The sequence below is a fragment of the Sardina pilchardus genome, chromosome 7, assembly GCF_963854185.1.
Source record: "Sardina pilchardus chromosome 7, fSarPil1.1, whole genome shotgun sequence".
Taxonomy (NCBI): domain Eukaryota; kingdom Metazoa; phylum Chordata; class Actinopteri; order Clupeiformes; family Clupeidae; genus Sardina; species Sardina pilchardus.
The window spans coordinates 5130745-5148275 of NC_085000.1; the positions used below are offsets into that span (position 1 = coordinate 5130745).

Genomic DNA, 17531 nt, shown 5'->3' on the forward strand with positions numbered 1-17531 from the left:
CAGTTCAAGAAGGCAGGTAGCCTATTGCCATTCTGGAGCCAGGAACTGACCTCTGTCAATAGCCTGCAGAGTTCTGTCCTGTTACTGAGGGAAAACTGACTTTATTTTAAATGTATTGTACATTTAGGATGTTTATGAGTGTTAGCAACGTGACTATTTCTGAACAAAATAAGGACAAAATACACAATCCCTATGCCAAATGTAGCTATGGAAAATCGGCAATAATGAAACATGTTACAGGTCTATTTGTGAGGGCAAAGAATAATGTTTCCTTAAAAATCTTAAAACTCAGCCGTCGCTTTAATCCTATCCGGAAAAATCGTACCACAACAAAAGAATAGGCATGGGGCCCTCCCCTTTAAAATTGAGCACACCCCTTTAAGTGCGTCTGTATCAAAGCCTGGCGAGCCTGGCTGGCGGTGTATGGTTTGTGGTTGTGTTAGGTCTCGCTCTGTTGTCAATATCACACTCCGAATGCATTAATGCGAAGCGATGGGAATCCTGCAGTCATGTCTTCTAAAGGAACTGCATTAACGCTAATTGTTCTGTCCGCCCTGATAGCGATTGGTGATGGTAAGTGAAATGCCCCCGTACAATGCATGTCTGTAATCTCGAGACTCTCATAGTATTTATTTACTTTATTGCGGTGAGAGAGGGCGGCTGGGCTGGACGTAGCACTGTCGCTCATCATGGCGGTGTGTGGGATTTGTTAGCTGGCAAGCCTAAATTAGTAGTTCGAGTGATTGTGTTGGCGGTGCCGTTAAAAGAGGGGAAGCGGTTAAACTGATGAATCTAGTTTCTTTCATTTGTTTAATGGAGTAATAGATCACTAACCATTGCCCCCGTCATATCAGGATTTGCTAAGCGGCTAGCTTGTTATTGTGGGTAACTACTACGTAAGCAGTTGAACTCGTAGCTTGGCTACTCCGAAATTTCGGGGTCAAATAACTTCTAAATTAGGAAATATTATTTGTGGATATACAGACCCATTTTGATCATTTGAAAATCCGGACTATAGCCTACGTAGCCTACGTTTCTTGACTGATCTGATGACAATGCTTACGGGACGCTTTAAATAGTAAGCTCAGGCAAAGTTGGCTTAACCTATGCAACCTATTTAGGTCCTTCCCAGAACGTTTGGCTAGAAATTGCATTTAACATTTATAATTACAGATTGGGTCCTACGCATGGGGTGAAACGGTCCAATGCAAAAATGAATAATAAATTTAGTCGGCTACTTGAGTAGTGAGGTCCTCGGTAACATGTGAACATGACTTGCATGCATGTTGTTTCAGCTCCGCTCAACGTTATACACACGCTTGATGTTGTTAATCCACGTATTTCAAATGCATTGCTTAGTTCGCATACATTGATTGTTTCCCAACCCAGTTTGTCGTCTGTTTTACCTACGAATACAGAAGAGCAAGCCATGTGTCGATATTATGGTCATTTGGTATCATTATCGCAGTTATCAGCGCGCTACGGTTATGTGGCTGTTGTTGACAAAACAATAGCGTGCGTCCCGCGAACAACTTGATGAGGTTGTGGGCTGTGAGGGCAGACTGTGGTAACGTGCAGCGAGGACACAGGCCGGGTGCTGTCCGTGTTGAATATGCCTGGACAAAGCTCTCGACTAGAAACAAAAAAATATTAAATTGGTCATGCCAATGGTTTCATTTGACAGGTAAACTCTGAAGAGGCTTTAATAAATCGGAAATCGGTCAGTTAATGGTTTCGATAAGGCACGAGTTTGAAAGGCAATCAGTAGCCCGACAGCGTCTGTTAAAATGGTAGGCTCTTTTATGACCATGAGCTCGTGCATGCGGGCGGCTGGAGTTCAGTGTATTCAGGCGGCCCAGACAGAAGTCAAAGTTGTAGTCTGGGTCTTTTGTGATGGAAATTTTGGCAATGAGCCTCTTTCACTGTCCGGTCAAGGGGGCCCACTCCCCCTTTTGTACGACCAAGTCTCATTTTGCTCACACTCGGAGTGTAAATGAATACATCTGTGGTCTGGCATATGGTGACCTACAGGATTTCTGCTCCGTCAACACTGCACAGTCTGGGTGTCTACTGTTAGAAATAGTTTGAATCCTTGTGTGAAACGTCTTTTGTTTTTACTGTGTTGCAACTCCTGACTGGTAGGAGCTGCTGTGAGAAATCTAAACATTTGTTTCCTCTTGTAGCAGTCCTTTGGAGCCAGGAGAGAATGTATTTAAAGTCTGCCCCCCCCCCTACACACACACACACACCTCTATTCTTATTTCTTTTTTAAAGCGTTAAATATAAATGTTCCCCTTGTTGCAACTTGCCACACTGATGGGGAAGGCAAGATCAGAAATGAACCAGATGCATTTCTTTTTTGTTGTTTTTTTTATTCCGTGCCCAGACACCCAGCTATATTGAGGTTACATATGTGTTGAATTTGACACACACACACACACCGGCACAGACACACACTTATGACGGTGTGATTCATCCTTCATCCAAGAATTGGTCTGCAACCTTCCACTTTCAGATTGTGATAAGATTCAGTGATGCACAAACTTGCACTGCACTTTGACAGTGTGATAAGGCTCTGTTTGTGTGTGTGTGTGTGTGTGTGTTTGTTTGTAGGCAGGAAGTTTCGTTGGTCCAGTGCTGCTAGTTAAGATGGATAACACCTCCAGTGATTTGCCTGTGAGGGTGGGGTCTTGCAATGCAGTGAGAAAGTCACCTGTGTGTGTGCGTGTGAGAGAAGAGAGAGAGAGTGAAAATGGGTAGAGAACTGGAGCCAGGCAGACCCATGATGGGTTTGCACAGCTGTGGCTGACAAGGGGGCGGTGGAGGAGTTTGGGCCAATTCCATGCCACAGTTTTAATACTAATGGAGCCTTGAGAGAAGATGGGGGTAGTCTGGGGCTGACTGAGGGTTTCTGAAGCCAAATGTCTCTCTGTCTCTGTCTCTCTTTTTGTCTCTCTCTCGGTCTCTCCTTCCTCACACACACCTCACATCATCTGACGTAGCCTAGCAGAGACGGGTGCTTGTGACTGGATAGTGTGGTTACTCAGTTGAGAAGTGCGGCTCAGGCAGGTGTTATGTTGACGACCTCGAAACTCTCTCGTCATCCGTTGTCGTTGCCCTTCAGAGCCTGGGCTGTGTGCTCTGTGTGGATTGTGAGTGTGTACACACACACACACACCCACGCACACACACACCTACACACCCACACATATACACAAAGGAAAACAGCAGCAGCTATGTGATACGGGCACAGAGTGCAAAGCAGGCAAGCTGCCTCAAGGCAGGGTGCGTCTCTTTCTCTTTCCTTTCTCTCGCTCTTCCTCCCTCCCTCCCTCCGTCTTACTTTCATGTGGTGCTGGGTGCTGGCCTGACTAGAGTTTCTGGGGAGATGAACTGTTTCAGTTGGGTTTTATCTTTGGGTTAGCTGTATAGCCGTGGCTGTACCTGATTCCTGCGCAGTATCAGCACACAGGGCCAGACTGGGGAGAAAGAGAGAGAGATCGAGAAAGAGAGAGAGAGAGAGAGAGAGAGAGGGAGGGAGAAAAAAATGGATGGATCCATTTCTCCTGCCCACTTTGATAGAGAAAGTGTGGCCTTAAATTACAGTACCTGTTCCAACTGGTTGTCAGTATATTGGGGGGGGGGGACTCAAAGGGATTAGTGTGAGTCTGTGAGATGGATCTTAAAAAGCAAAATGGTGTGTTAAGATCATCTCTTGCTTTGTTTAACAGTTGAAAGGCAACTAATGGTGCTTGGAGCGTGTGACAACTCGGAAACGGTAATCACTCTGAAGCATAAACAGTACGTTGCTTTCCCCCCCCCCCTTCATGTTCCTCAGCCTACAGTACTCAGAGAGACTTGCCATGTGCCATCGGTTCAGGGAGTTCACAGCGTTGGCCCAGGTGCCGTGCGAGGGGCTGAATGTCAGAATAATGTTATGGAAATCAAAGGAGAGCACATCAAGTCATATTTTGCATGTGTGTGCTTGTCTATGCGATTAGAGCCAGGAGGTGGAAAGCATCCAGGAAATGCTAGGAAGAAAAGTAAGAGTAGGGAGTCAAAGATACAGTGTGTGTGTGTGTGTGTGTGTGTGTGTGTGTGTGTGTGTGTGTGTGTGTGTGTGTGTGTGTGTGTGTGTGTGTGTGTGTGTGTGTGTGTGTGTGTGTGTGTGTGTGTGTGTGTGTGTGTGTGTGTGTGTGTGTGTGTGTGTGTGTGTGTGTGTGTGTGTGTGTGTGTGTGTGTGTGTGTGTGGTCTGTAGTCCATGGGTTAGGTCAGGGTAGGGTTGGGGCTGTGGCAGACGGGCTCCGTTAATGACCTCTGTAACGACCTCAGCCGACGGACGGCTCTAATTGTGCTGACAGACAGACTAGCCCCTGTCTGACCTGACCTGTGTCAGGGGGATTCTCATTGTGTGTGTGTGTGTGTGTGTGTGTTGCAGTGAGGAATGGCTCAGCGTTTTGAGACCGACGCCCTCTCTCGCCTCCCCTCCCCCAAAATCCATTTTTCTGTCACCCTATCCCTTCCCTGTCTGCCCTCCTGTAGAATAAGATATCCTCCTGTTGCCCCCCACCCAAGTAAAAAAACAACAAGGGAATGTTGCGTTCACTACAGACAAAGTACACAGACAGATGCACCACAGACAAAGTACACAAAGAGTGATGTCATATGAAGTATGTTCCACAGTCCAGGGCTAGATTTATTGTTATGCTGTGTACATGTGTGGGGTTGAGGAGAGGAAGAAGGAGAGCAGTGTTTGAGGGATGGAGGGAGGGAGGGATGGAGGGAGGGAGGGGTGGAGGGAGGGAGGGAGGGAGGGAGGGAGGGAGGGAGGTGGCCAGAGGTGAAGCTTGAGCCCCAGCAGTTGTGGAGTAAAATGCCTCCGCCAGGCCATCAAGCGGGTAATCTGAGCAGGAGGCAGAGGGAGCAAGCGGAAAAGGCTGCCCTCCTTCCTTTGCATTGATTTGTGTGAAGAGCGTGTGTGAGTGTATGTGTGTGTGCGCGCGCGTGTGTGCATGCACACAAATGTGAGCGTTCTTGACTGAATGTGTGTGTGTGTGTGCGCCTTGTCTGGTGGCGTCGGTGCATCTTAATCAGCTCCCTGTCTGGCCACTCTATGGATCTCATTTCAGCAGTGCATCTTGGGTAACAGCGCACCGCACCGTGGCAGCGACCATGCTTAATGCCTCCGCTTCCCCTGCCCCGAGCGACAGACAGACAGAGAGAGAGAGAGAGAGAGAGAGGGAGAGGAGAGAAATCAAGCGAAGGAGGCAGGAAGCACACATTATACCCCAGAAGGTTAACCATGTGTGCACGCACACAGCCCTTCAAAATAAAACACCCAATGATGACAGGAAGTTGGTCATTAGTGTTAAGCCTGCAAAGTGAGTGAGCCCTGCTCTCCTGCTCTCCCTCTCTCCCTCTCTCCCTCTCTCTCTCCCTCTCTCATATGCCGGGGTGATTTAGCGGCGCGGCGGCCCCCGGTAGTTAAATCGTAAAGAAGTGCTCTGTCGTAGGGGCTAATCCTCGCTCTCGTCTCCAGTCCTCCTCGCGCCGTCAGATTCTCACTCTGAGGAGGAGCAGCTGGCAGGCCTTGGGCTTGTGTTCAGTACAGTCATGGCGTCCCCCTCCCCACCCTCACCCCACCTCACCTCACCAGGCCCACACGGGCTTGTTTGTGTTAAGGCCATTTGCGGTTTCTCGTTCTCCAGCATCTCCGCTAATGGCAAGCATTTTTTATTCATTTTTCGCCACGCTGCGTCTGTCATTTCCTGTCTCAACAAGTGTGGAATGACAGGAACTTTAGTGCTGGCAACACTAATTTTTTTTGTAGGCAGCCACCCCTTCTTGGGAATTGTTTTCTCTTTCGCCCTTCTTGGGAATTGTTTTCTCACACTCCATCTTTCTCTATCTTTCTCCTCTTTCTTGGCCTGTTTTAAGTCTCAGTCTAGACTAGACTGTTGTATTCTTTTTTTTTTTTACTGACAGTTGCAGCTGCTCCCTCAGCACAAACTTCACAGCTGGGGGGCTTCATAAGCCCCCCCCCCCTCACACACACACACACACACGCACTTGCTCACAAACTGTGACCTTTTTGTGCTGTACCAGTCGTTCAGTGCCTTCACCCACCAGCTCCAGTCAGTGTGTTAGCCCTGGTGCTGCCTGCCTCTGCTGCCGCAGCCTTTTCTCAGCTGCAGGCTCTCCCTGCAGCCCCCTTTCAGTCTGTGGCTGTGCTGAGTCGCACAGGTCTGCTACTCACTGCCCCCCACTCCGACACCCGTTTGCTTGCCACTCCCCTCCCCTCCCCTCCCCTCCTCAAACGCACCAACTCTCTCCCTCACACCCCCCCACACACACAGTCCGCACCCTACAGTCCTTCACTCTCTCTCTCACACACACACACTCCTCCACACTACCCCCACTCACGCAGACCCACACACACACACACACACACACACTCCCACCACCCCCACTCACACCCCACTCCCGCTCTTTGTTCAGACACAGCCAGCCCAATCCCTCCTCACGTCCCCCTAATCTTCACACAAAGGCCCAGTGTAAGGCCACCAATTATGTGCACACACCAGAGGGTTCCACCTCAGCCACATTCACGCTGTTCCCGGAGCCCAACACAGCCTTACCCCACTCTCGCATGCTTTTGTGTGCCAACTTTAAAAGAGCCCTGAAATAATTACTCTTATTTTGTGTGTGTGTGTGTCTACAGTTCCTAATAGTGAGGTGGAGGGTCCTCCACAGAGTCCTGTTTGGCCTTTCTGTGGGTGACCGTGGTGTTTTGGGTTTGCGTTTTCATATGCTTAATTGAGTTGGTCAAATCTTGCTCCACTCCACTGGGGGAGGATAATGTGGGATTGCATGACATTAGTCACAGCTAGTTAGCGCTGGAAGTGTAATGGACAGGGCTCCATTGGCGTGGGAGTCGTCCATCTGAGAACTGAAAGCGCCGGGGCCGTTAGACGAAGGTATGAGCCCCTCGGAGAGCAGCTTTGGCTCTACTCGGGGGTGAACACACGACAGGGCAGAATACAAACTGCTAGTGTGAAGTCTGAAGGTCTGAGGCTCCCATGTTGTGTGTTTGGGGTTGGGGGGTTGGGGGGTTGGGGGGGGGGGGGATGATGCCATGTCAAGTGTCATGGCCGATGTGGTCACAGCGAGGTTTCACCCAGCGTCATACTGTGAGGGGTGCGTGTGGCGCTGCATCCTCGGGTGGGAACAGCAACCACAGCTCAACCCGTTGGTCAGCCACAGACCACACACGGGCTCGCAGAAGGTCAGGAGTCCCGGAATGGAGAGCAGAGGAGCTTTGGGCCAGAGGGGAGGTCCGGAATGGGGAATGGAGAATGTGGGGGGGAGGCGGGGTGTTGGATGAGCTCACCTTGGCATGCATGATATCCTGAGCTTTAGTATGTGAAGCTGTCACAGAACATCTGCTCGCTTGTGTTTACGTATTTGTGGTGAGCATGTTGGCCGCAGTTCTGTTTCGTCACTGCACTTTCCCGGTTAAGTTTTTTTTTTTAAATTGCATGTGTGTGTGAGCGTGTGAGGGTATGAGAGAGTATATCTTGAGTGTGTCTATGTAGTGCAGATTTCTAGTAAGTAGGGGGGAGGATGAGGGTGGTGGGGTGTTTTTTAGCCCGACAGGACGGATATCTAGCAGCTCTTCCTGCCCCCTCAGATTCTGTCCAAAGAGGGACTTTCTCAGGTTGCGTGTGTCAGCACCGTTGTCAGACAAGCCACAGTGTGTGTGTGTGTGTGTGTGTGTGTGTGTGTGTGTGTGTGTGTGTGTGTGTGTGTGTGTGTGTGTGTGTGTGTGTGTGTGTGTGTGTGTGTGTGTGTGTGTGTGTGTGTGTGTGTGTGTGTGTGTGTGTGTGTGTGTGTGTGTGTGTGTGTGTGTGTGTGTGTGTGTGTGCCTTTTCTCCAGCTACCTGTGTAGGTGATCGTTTGGCAGCTCCGTCAGGGCAGCAGCCATGTGTGTTTCACAGATTTGTTTTTCATATATGAGGGCCTGGTCACCTCTGCGTAATCTGCAGGAAATTCCTTGCGCAAGTGAGCACAACTTGGAGCCGCTCCACTGGCGCTTACTGGCACTCCTGTCCCCCCAGCACAACTGCCGAGAATATTACACAAGTAGTGTACTTGAACTCACACTTCTTTCTCTCTCTCTCTATCCTTCTCTCTCTCACACTCTCTCTCTCTCTTGTTCTCTCTTGCTCTCTCTGTCGTTCTCTCTCCCTCTCTGTTGTCTCTCTCTGGCTCTCTCGCTCACACACCCCTTCACGTTCGCAAACACACATCAATTCAAATTCGCCCACGCAGACTTGCACACGAGCGTGTGAACCGTTCCCTTGTTTGATCGGTACGGGTGAGGCCTTCGTTGCATGTCATGCATGTCGCAATCAGTGGGAGAGTGAGCAGGCGAGCGAGCAAGGGAGGAAACGGCGTGAGTAAGACCTTTCAGGGCGAACCAGGCGTTCTTCCCTAAAGTATGAGCAAGCTGGAGGAGTTCAGGTCAGAGACATAAAAGGGGTGAAAAAAAAGAGAGCGAGATAGAGAAAGGGAGAGAGAAAGACACGGACGGAGACAGAGAGGCTGAGCGAGAGAGATAAAGGCTCTGAGCGCGACAGATCCAAGGGAGAGGGTGGTGAAACGGGGATCTGCAAATAAAGGGCCTGTACAAACAGCAGGCTATTGAGTGCGCCGGGAGGAAAGATCTGGAAGAAAAGGAGTGCGGATTAGCCACAGACCTCCCCATAAACCTGCTTTGTGTTCTTTGGAAGGGACGCCATGGTCTAATGTGTCCTAAATGCTCCTGTTTCTGTGTGTGCGTGTGAGAGAGGGAGAGAGAGGGAGAGAGTGAGTGAGTGCGAGTGAGTGTGCTTGCTGGGGTCTGGGGACTGGGTACCTGTGTGTGCAGACCATGGCATATAGGCCCAGTTCTTTTCTGGGCCCTGGATCCTTTTTGTTCACTGCTGTGTCTCACTTCCTCTCCTAGATGGCCTGTGTTTTTTCTGAGGGGGGTTGGGGGGGGGGTTGTTTCTCTTCTCAGATCGAAGCAATTAGTGTAAAGTGGCCCTCCATCGTCGGTGGCAGGGCTTTGGGCTGATAACAGTGGGGTGTGAGTGAAGTGTGGCAGACATCCACCCTCACCGTCCACCTCCACCAACTCCATCAGCAAGACTGACCTCAGCCTCCTCCTACAGCCAAACAGAACTCACAGCCCACACAAACCATTCCAAACACTTCAGCACTGTACATACACACACACACACACACACACACACACACACACACGCACACACAGCATAGGCATTCACACAGAGGCTCAGCGCAGAAATGCCAAGGCTGTACCACCTTACTCAGGTTTTTCCAGTGGAGCCTCCTTGAGTAGATTATCTTTAAATGCTTGGGCCCTGTTGTGTAATCCAGAGGCGGCGTGTCCACGCGTGTCCTTTTAGCAAACCACTGAAATAGCCCTGGCACACGGCAGCTATGGGGGCTTGATGGGAATTGGAGTCCTTGTCTACAGGGGGCCCGACTAAAGTGTGCTGTTACTAGTCCATTAGGCGGGTGCTCTGGCCTTGCCCCTGCCATTCCTGGACCCTTAAATAGATCAGGATCAGGGGCAGATGGAGCTGAGAGCTCCTTCCCCCGGCCATCTGATCGGTGGTCATTATGCCAGACGATTAATGCACCTCTGGATGCGGAGGTAATGATTTTTTGGGGGGGTAAGGGACCCATGGGCGTCTGCGAGACGCTGGGGCACGGTTATTTACTGCCATTGCCGCTAGTGCCGCAATGGGGATCCGGCGAGGCCACAGGCCGGGCAAGCAGTCTCGTCTGGAGGCGCAGTCTGTTTTTGTTTGGGTCTCCGCAGTGAAGGATTTGGTTTCATGTCATGCAGTGTTTTGGAAGGGAGGGGGGTTGGGGGTTGAGGGTTGAGGGGGTGAGGGGGGTGGGAGACTGCGTGTCGGCACAGACCCTGAGGAGACTGGCACCATTCTAGCTCTGTCCAGCTCTGTACAGTCACCTCACACGTTTCCTAATCTGTGTTCGCCCCCTGCTGGAGGACTTGTGCTACTACAGCAAGCAAAGCAGTTGCGAATTCTACTTTGGGCTTGGGATGCTTGTCTTTGAAATTTGTTTGATTTTAAAGAGGTCTTCTTGTCTCTCCAGTTAAAGACTTAGGCTATCAGAAAGTTATGTCTTTGCATCCCTCTCTTTAGAGTCATTTCTCTCTGGAGAAATCCCCTCATGCCATATCAGGCACACAGTGTGATGTTGAGTCATGTCCCTGGGCCTTCACTGTGTCACTGACCCTCTCTGTCCTTCCTTCTTCTTTTTTTTTGACCACAGCTCTGAGGTGCAACTGCACCAACTGTGAGAGCAACGGCTATGAGTGCGAGACGGACGGGGCCTGCATGGCCTCCACGTCCAACATCGGCGGCGTGGAGCAGCACGTGCGCATCTGCATCTCGCGCGACAACCTCATGCCGCCGGGGCAGCCCTTCTTCTGCCTGAGCGCCGAGGGCTACCTCAACACGCACTGCTGCTACACCGACTACTGCAACAGCGTCCAGATGCCAGGTGAATGGGAGGGGAAATGACTACATGGTCATTGGAGTGGCGGTGGGGGAGGGCGGGGGGTAAATGTTCACCCATAAAATCATACAAACAGCTGATTATGGGTATTATGGGCTGTATGTACAAGTCACTGTGAAGTGAGCTCTCTATTGGTGTCTGATAACAATCCAGAATCGGAATCGTTTAATGGTAAGATTTTTTCCACGCAAGTAAAAAAAAAAAACAAGGAATTCGACTTGGTAAAGCACTGCTAAGGGGGCCTGATCCAGATGCACATATAAAGCTACAGCTTTTGAATTTCACTCAAAACTCTCTCATTTGATCGAGCTAGAAAATGTTGAGTTAAAATGGAGTGGTCAGTCCTCTGTAAGCCCTGTGGTGGTAGTAGTAGTAGTGGTGGTGGAGGTGGCGGTGGAGATGGGTTTTTTTATTCGTGAGGGCGTTGTGTGGTGACCGCTGGCCTCTTGCCTGTGCTCCCCTGTGCAGTGCCCGAGCAGGATGTCGCCCCGAGCAGCTGGGGGCCGGTGGAGCTGGTGGCGGTGATCGCGGGGCCCATCATCCTGGTGTGCCTGCTGCTGATTGTGGGCGTGCTGCTCTTCCAGCACCACCAGCGCACCTACAACCACCGGCAGCGGCTGGACGTGGAGGACCCGTCCTGCGACCACCTCTACCTCGCCAAGGACAAGACGCTGCAGGACCTCATCTTTGACTTGTCCACGTCTGGCTCTGGCTCCGGTGAGTTCCGCTATTTGGAATTCTAGGCGACCTACGCGTAGCTTTTTAAGAATGTTGCTGGGCAAACACGTAGCCAGTTCCATGTGTTTTGGTTGGATGATCAAGAGAATATGCCTACTGGTGATTCAATTTGCCTACAGATTATAAATGTCAATGGGAGTGTCCCCAAGCAGCATTACTCAATTCCTCGATTCCTCATTTCTGTAACATTTCTCAAAAAGTTGCAACATCAGTTATGTGACATTAGTATTGGGATCATGTAGAAGTTGTATATGCAAACAGCAATCAAACAATCTTTTTTCCACCAACACTGGAAACATTGTAAACATTTGAGTACTTAATCTGATTTCTTCACTAGAATGAGAACTCCTCACCCAGATGTCTTCATATGCAGTATAGATGAATGATCCACTCTGTAATCTCTCCCCTTCAGGCCTCCCCCTGTTTGTGCAGAGGACTGTGGCCAGGACAATTGTCCTGCAGGAGATCATCGGGAAGGGCCGCTTTGGCGAGGTCTGGCGGGGCAAGTGGCGAGGAGGTGATGTGGCCGTCAAGATCTTCTCTTCGCGCGAGGAGCGCTCTTGGTTCCGCGAGGCAGAGATCTACCAGACCATCATGCTCCGGCACGAGAACATCCTGGGCTTTATCGCAGCAGACAACAAGGGTGAGTACCATCTTACCAGCTCCAGGTTGTATTTAAAAAGGGACTTTTCCATTGATTGTGACTCAGGGACCACCATTCCAAATAAGGAAACCACCCGATCACCACTAAGTATAAAATAATGATTTCTTCTGTGAAACTACACCATAAAATCATGGTCGGGGACCACCAGCAACGCCTTCATGGTCATGATCAGCTGCTTGAAAACCCTTGTTTTAGAAGACCCTTAGGACCTCCTGAGTTTCTAGAATGAAGGGCCTTGTTGCAGACAATGCAGATATGGAGCAGTATGACCTGCTATTATGGTTTAATCTCACCATATCGGTTCATGTTCTCAATATCTGTTCCTGCATTTTGTATGAACACAAGTATGCAAATAGTGTGGCCTATCTCTTTGTGCCTACAGCTTCCTTGTTCTGATATCTTGTCTTTTCCCCTTCCTCCTTCTCTTCTCCATCTCTCCATTTCTCAGACAATGGCACATGGACACAGCTGTGGCTGGTGTCGGACTACCATGAGCACGGCTCACTCTTTGACTACTTGAATCGCTACTCGGTCACCATCGAGGGCATGATAAAGCTGGCGCTGTCTGCGGCCAGTGGACTGGCCCATCTGCACATGGAGATCCTGGGCACACAGGGTAAGGGCTTGATACCGTGTGTGTGTGTGTGGCACTGGGGGCTGGCTGAGAATGTTATCAGTGTATCTGAACATCCTGATGCCCCTCCTTCTAAAGTATGCCTAGTGAGGTATCAGTGTTTTGAATGCCCGATACATGCTGTAATCAAACCATTGCAAGGAAGTGACTTTATTATGGCCTTCTCCACAGGAAAGCCTGGTATAGCACACCGTGACCTCAAGTCAAAGAATATCCTGGTGAAGAAGAACGCCACTTGTGCCATCGCTGACCTGGGACTGGCAGTGAGGCACGAGTCTTCCACTGACACCATTGATATCGCACCCAATCAGAGAGTGGGCACAAAAAGGTACCAAGAGATCCCACAAACATGACCGTCCTTGCTGCTTTTTACTCCGCAGATAGAATAATTGTGTGTTGTTTATACAGTGTAACATGGACAAAATGCGTTGTTTTTTTTTTTGTTTTTTTTGTCTTAAACTATAATTAAACATATTTAGTTATACTCATACACTGTATGATTTAGTCTTGGTATACATATTGTCTTAAATGATAATTAACATCAGAATAGTGAACGACATGATCCTGTGTGTGACTGCGTCATATGCTACATACCTCTTCTTTCCCTCTGTCCTATGTCAGATATATGGCTCCAGAGGTTTTGGATGAGACCATCAACATGAAGCACTTTGATTCGTTCAAGTGTGCTGACATCTATGCGCTGGGCCTTGTATACTGGGAGATAGCGCGGCGCTGCAATGCTGGAGGTGAGACACAATGTTGCCATTCGTCGTGCGTATGGAAGTTCTGAACTCCTTGAACCCACTTGTTGCAGTTATCTGACCTCTCTGGAATCCAGTGCTGCTGTAGCTGCCTTAGGCGTGTGTTTTGGTTTGCGCGTGTCAGTGGTATAAAGCAGGCTGTTACCCCCACACAGGTATTCATGAAGAGTACCAGCTGCCCTACTACGACCTGGTGCCCTCGGACCCGTCCATCGAGGAGATGAGGAAGGTGGTGTGTGACCAGAGACTGCGGCCCAATGTGCCCAACTGGTGGCAGAGCTATGAGGTAAGAACAGGGCTCATATTAGGTTAGAAAGCACTGTGCTACTGCAGCTACTTCCAAACATATTTGTAGCAAGGTATTTTTGTTTTGTTTGTATTAATTATTTGTGATGTACAATACTCCCTATAACTTGACATTTAAAGAAATTAAATTGATTGCAACCCTAGGTATGTAAGCTCAAAGACCTATGTTGAACCAACTCTGTGTTTCCAGGCACTGCGAGTAATGGGGAAGATCATGCGGGAGTGCTGGTACACGAATGGTGCGGCGAGGCTGACCGCCCTGCGCATCAAGAAAACGCTGTCCCAGCTTAGTGTCCAGGAAGACGTGAAGATGTGAGACGAGCTCGGTAAGGCGGCCCGGAACGGCCTCGCCTGCAGGACACTTCCACGGCGATGCACCGACCGACCGAGCCGAGAGCGCACAGACTCTGAACTGGGAGAGTGGGAAAGAAAAAGAAAAGGCGAACAGAGCGAAAGGTTTATTTTACGGAAAAAAAAAGACCCTGCCAGTTTTTTCAAAGCCACACTTCTGTGTTGTAAAGAGGTCTACCTCACCTTTTTTAGCCAAAACTACTGAATCTAGCAATTCCTCCACCTCCACCTCCACCTCCACCTCCACCTCCAACTCCAGTCCAACACTACCAACCCTCCATTGGCCCACCATCCCCATCTTTCAGGATCCGTCCGACTCTGAAGCCACTCCACCCACCTGCTGACCACTCCCTACATCCTCCACCTCACCTCCGCCCCTCTCCTCGCCCGGGCCTCCCGTCGCTGAAGCAGAGGGCCACCTACTCCTCCTCCATCCACTGCACTCCTTCACCTCCTCCGCCCAGTGTTTGTGGATCCCTTCTTTTGTGTTTGATGGGTTTTCTGTTCTGTGCGTTTCATGGCAGGAACTACTAATGTACAGTGAAATATCTGTTTGTTTTAGGATTTCTCTTGCAGTTTTGAAACCTTGCCACTCTTTTATGTCCTCCCCCTGCCATTTTCTAGTAATGGGACTACATGAGAGAGATTTTAGACAAACAGTTGTAGCTCTACACTACAATCAGACCTAAAGGTTTGTCCACAATTATATGGGATTTTTTTTTTGTTATTTTTCCTCCACTTTTTTCTCATACCATGTTATGCGCTACTGATGTTGTAGAGAATGTGAAGGGGGAAAAAAGCAAGACACCCTTTCCTTCTTCTGAGGTCTGATGCATTACAATAGCATAGGCAGGGATGTAGCAAGCCTTGATGTCTGTGACTGTGTTCAAGTGTCTATGTGAATATACATATATATATATATAGACTTCGTATTATAGCTCTGATGTAATATTTAAAATTGCAGGAGGGGTGAGCGGTATACTACACACACGTCCTTGGAAAGATCCTCTGTGTGAGAGAGGACCTTCCTTATGGCAATGTATTAGTCAGGCTACAGCTTAGGCCTGGAGATGTGGTTCGGACTGTTTGGGTTCAATCCCAGTCACAGCACCACAATGCTGCAAACTCTGTGGCTGTGCACGTGTCTGTCTGAAATGATTTTATTGTGATTTGAATCATTAAGGATCAATCTCCATGATTCGTTTTCTTGAGGACTTTTATTTTGTTCATTGTTTTGGGGGTGATTGACGTTTTATTTATTTGTTAATATTTTATATAGTTTTTTTTTCGTTCACTGTGATATGTCAATCAGGGGATTATTGTCAGTGGGGCCCAGGTCACTGTCAAACAATGGCTGATAGAAGTGACAGAAGTCAGATAATCACGCCTGCGCGATATGCTGGAGGGCCATACAGTAAGAGAGTGAAATGCTTATGGAAGGGGAATGACTGGCTGCACTGTCTTGTGATGAGAAAAAAGAGAGTGTTTTTCCTACTTTGGTTTCTGATTTATGTAGAAAAGGAAAATCCCTTTTTTTTTGTTTTTAAATTTCTGTAATAATACCTGCAAATCATCCTTTATGACAATCTTTGATGGAACTGACATCTGTGGTTTCACATACTGATTCTATTGTCTGGGCACTGTGAGATGTCTTTGGGAATACGGTTGAATGAATAAGAACTGAATGCTGGTTCACTACCGAGTTCATGCATTATGTATATTTGTATTGTAAAGTATTGCATCTTTTAGCTAATCAATATCACTTGTTTATAACAAACTACTCCAGATATACCTTTTTTTTTCTTTTCTACTGTTTGTATTTTTAGCTTTCCAAACAAACTTGAAGGTACTACTGATCTAAACTACTACTCTGTCTCCTGTTGCTGTCCATTTGTTGTCATCTGGAGCCATGACCTTTTAGTAAAGACATTTTTACTTGCACAGTTAGATTCTTCTTTCATTTAAAACTGCTTGGGCTGCAGCAGGTCACGTGTGGAAGTATTAAGTCCATGTAAGCAGGACTCAACCATCCAATAAAACACTCGTTCCTGTTGTGAAACGCCACCAATGTCCTGTTCCTGTAGAGGTGAGGGGCCCAGACTCTCAGCACTAGGACAGACGGAACGTCTGCGTTGGTATCTGGTGTCCGGTGTTCCTTGGCTGAACTACTTGGCCTCCTCCACTAACACCTCCCCCATGCCATCCTATTTATGAATGTGAAACATCAGTCAGTTGCAATTGGTTACCTTATATGACCCTTAAAGAACCCTTGAAGTGGTCATTATTAGGCGCAAAATATTTGACAATGAACATTTGGTGTCCACATTATGTGGAGCCATAAGACATTTGGGGGACAGGATCTCAATGCATTGACCGTTCTTTTCACTTGAACTGTTGGAACTGTTGTTTTAACACTAAATGTGACTGCTCATTGAAATATGGTGCTCTGCATAAAGAAACACTGGGATATCAATCTTTGCTTAAAGAATGATCTGAGATGCAGGTGAGCGTAGACTTGCCCTGTTATTTATGTAGGACTTGTTGTCAGTGTCCTCGTCTGTGTGTTCAGAACACACCTGGAGGTGTTGTGATGAGAGGTGTGTACCACACAGGGTGTGTGAAGATCCGGGAAAGCTGGCACCGTTAGGCTGACCCGCCGTTGTTTAGCGAGAGTCAACTGGCATGATGTAAACCAAATGTCAAACATGATTGTACATGTTTGGTGTGTCAACGTGACTAATGCCGTTCAGATTCTTTGGATGACATTCTGCGCCTGTGTTGACAAAGTTGAGTTATTAGTCAAAACCCTCAACCATGTCAAAAACGCAAGTCTTTTCAGGATTAGTTTGAATATGTGTATATGAATGATGCATTAATAAACATTTACTTTCTAATGTTGTTTTAATGTCTCGATCATTTCAAATGCCCAAGTAAAATTTGCAATATCCAGTGTGTGAAAAGTAACATTTGTACAAATGTTATTTTTTCATTTTTAATTTGATTGACTTTTAAGAATACTAATCCATCTATTTTAAGATTACCTGTAATATACCTACCATAATAATATTCAGTAATTGTTTGCAGCCAGGCACACATCTCTCTGGAGTGCGTTCCACAGGTCATCCCACGGCTACTCTCCACCAGAGATCTCATCAGTCTCAAGGCGGGCATCCCATTGGTCTGGCCACAACTGCTCCTCTCTTGTGACCGAATATAAAGGATATGAATTCACAAAAAGAATATAAATATAATATCAATCAATGTATGTGTGTTGAGATGTAGCTGATTCATTAGACATTGGCCTCCCACTCAAGTGCCTCTATAAGGCATCCTATTTCTGAATGTGAAGCACCTGCGCTGAATTTGTTGACCTAACATGACATTTTAAAGACTCCTCCTAGTTGTCACTAGGCAGAATCTTGTGGTTATCGTTCCTAAACCAGAAAATAAATACTAGATGTG

At 48.1% G+C, this 17531-nt stretch overlaps 1 protein-coding gene across 1 annotated transcript; it reads left to right on the forward strand.

The window, feature by feature from the left end:
• Positions 1-413: 413 nt before the first annotated feature.
• Positions 414-16970, forward strand: acvr1ba (activin A receptor type 1Ba). The gene is made up of 9 exons (XM_062540391.1): positions 414-573; positions 10370-10600; positions 11084-11332; positions 11766-11996; positions 12466-12633; positions 12823-12979; positions 13273-13397; positions 13568-13698; positions 13909-16970. The coding sequence occupies exons 1-9, from the start codon at positions 483-485 to the stop codon at positions 14032-14034; spliced, it is 1509 nt and encodes a 502-aa protein (XP_062396375.1). The 5' UTR covers positions 414-482; the 3' UTR covers positions 14035-16970.
• Positions 16971-17531: the final 561 nt, after the last annotated feature.

Excerpts from the sequence above, each read along its gene's own strand:
- acvr1ba (XM_062540391.1), top strand. The coding sequence starts at position 483 with ATGCGAAGCGATGGGAATCCTGCAGTCATGTCTTCTAAAGGAACTGCA. Across the intron at positions 11,997-12,465 it reads TATCGCAGCAGACAACAAGG|ACAATGGCACATGGACACAG; the intron begins GTGAGTACCATC and ends TCCATTTCTCAG. Across the intron at positions 12,980-13,272 it reads CAGAGAGTGGGCACAAAAAG|ATATATGGCTCCAGAGGTTT; the intron begins GTACCAAGAGAT and ends GTCCTATGTCAG.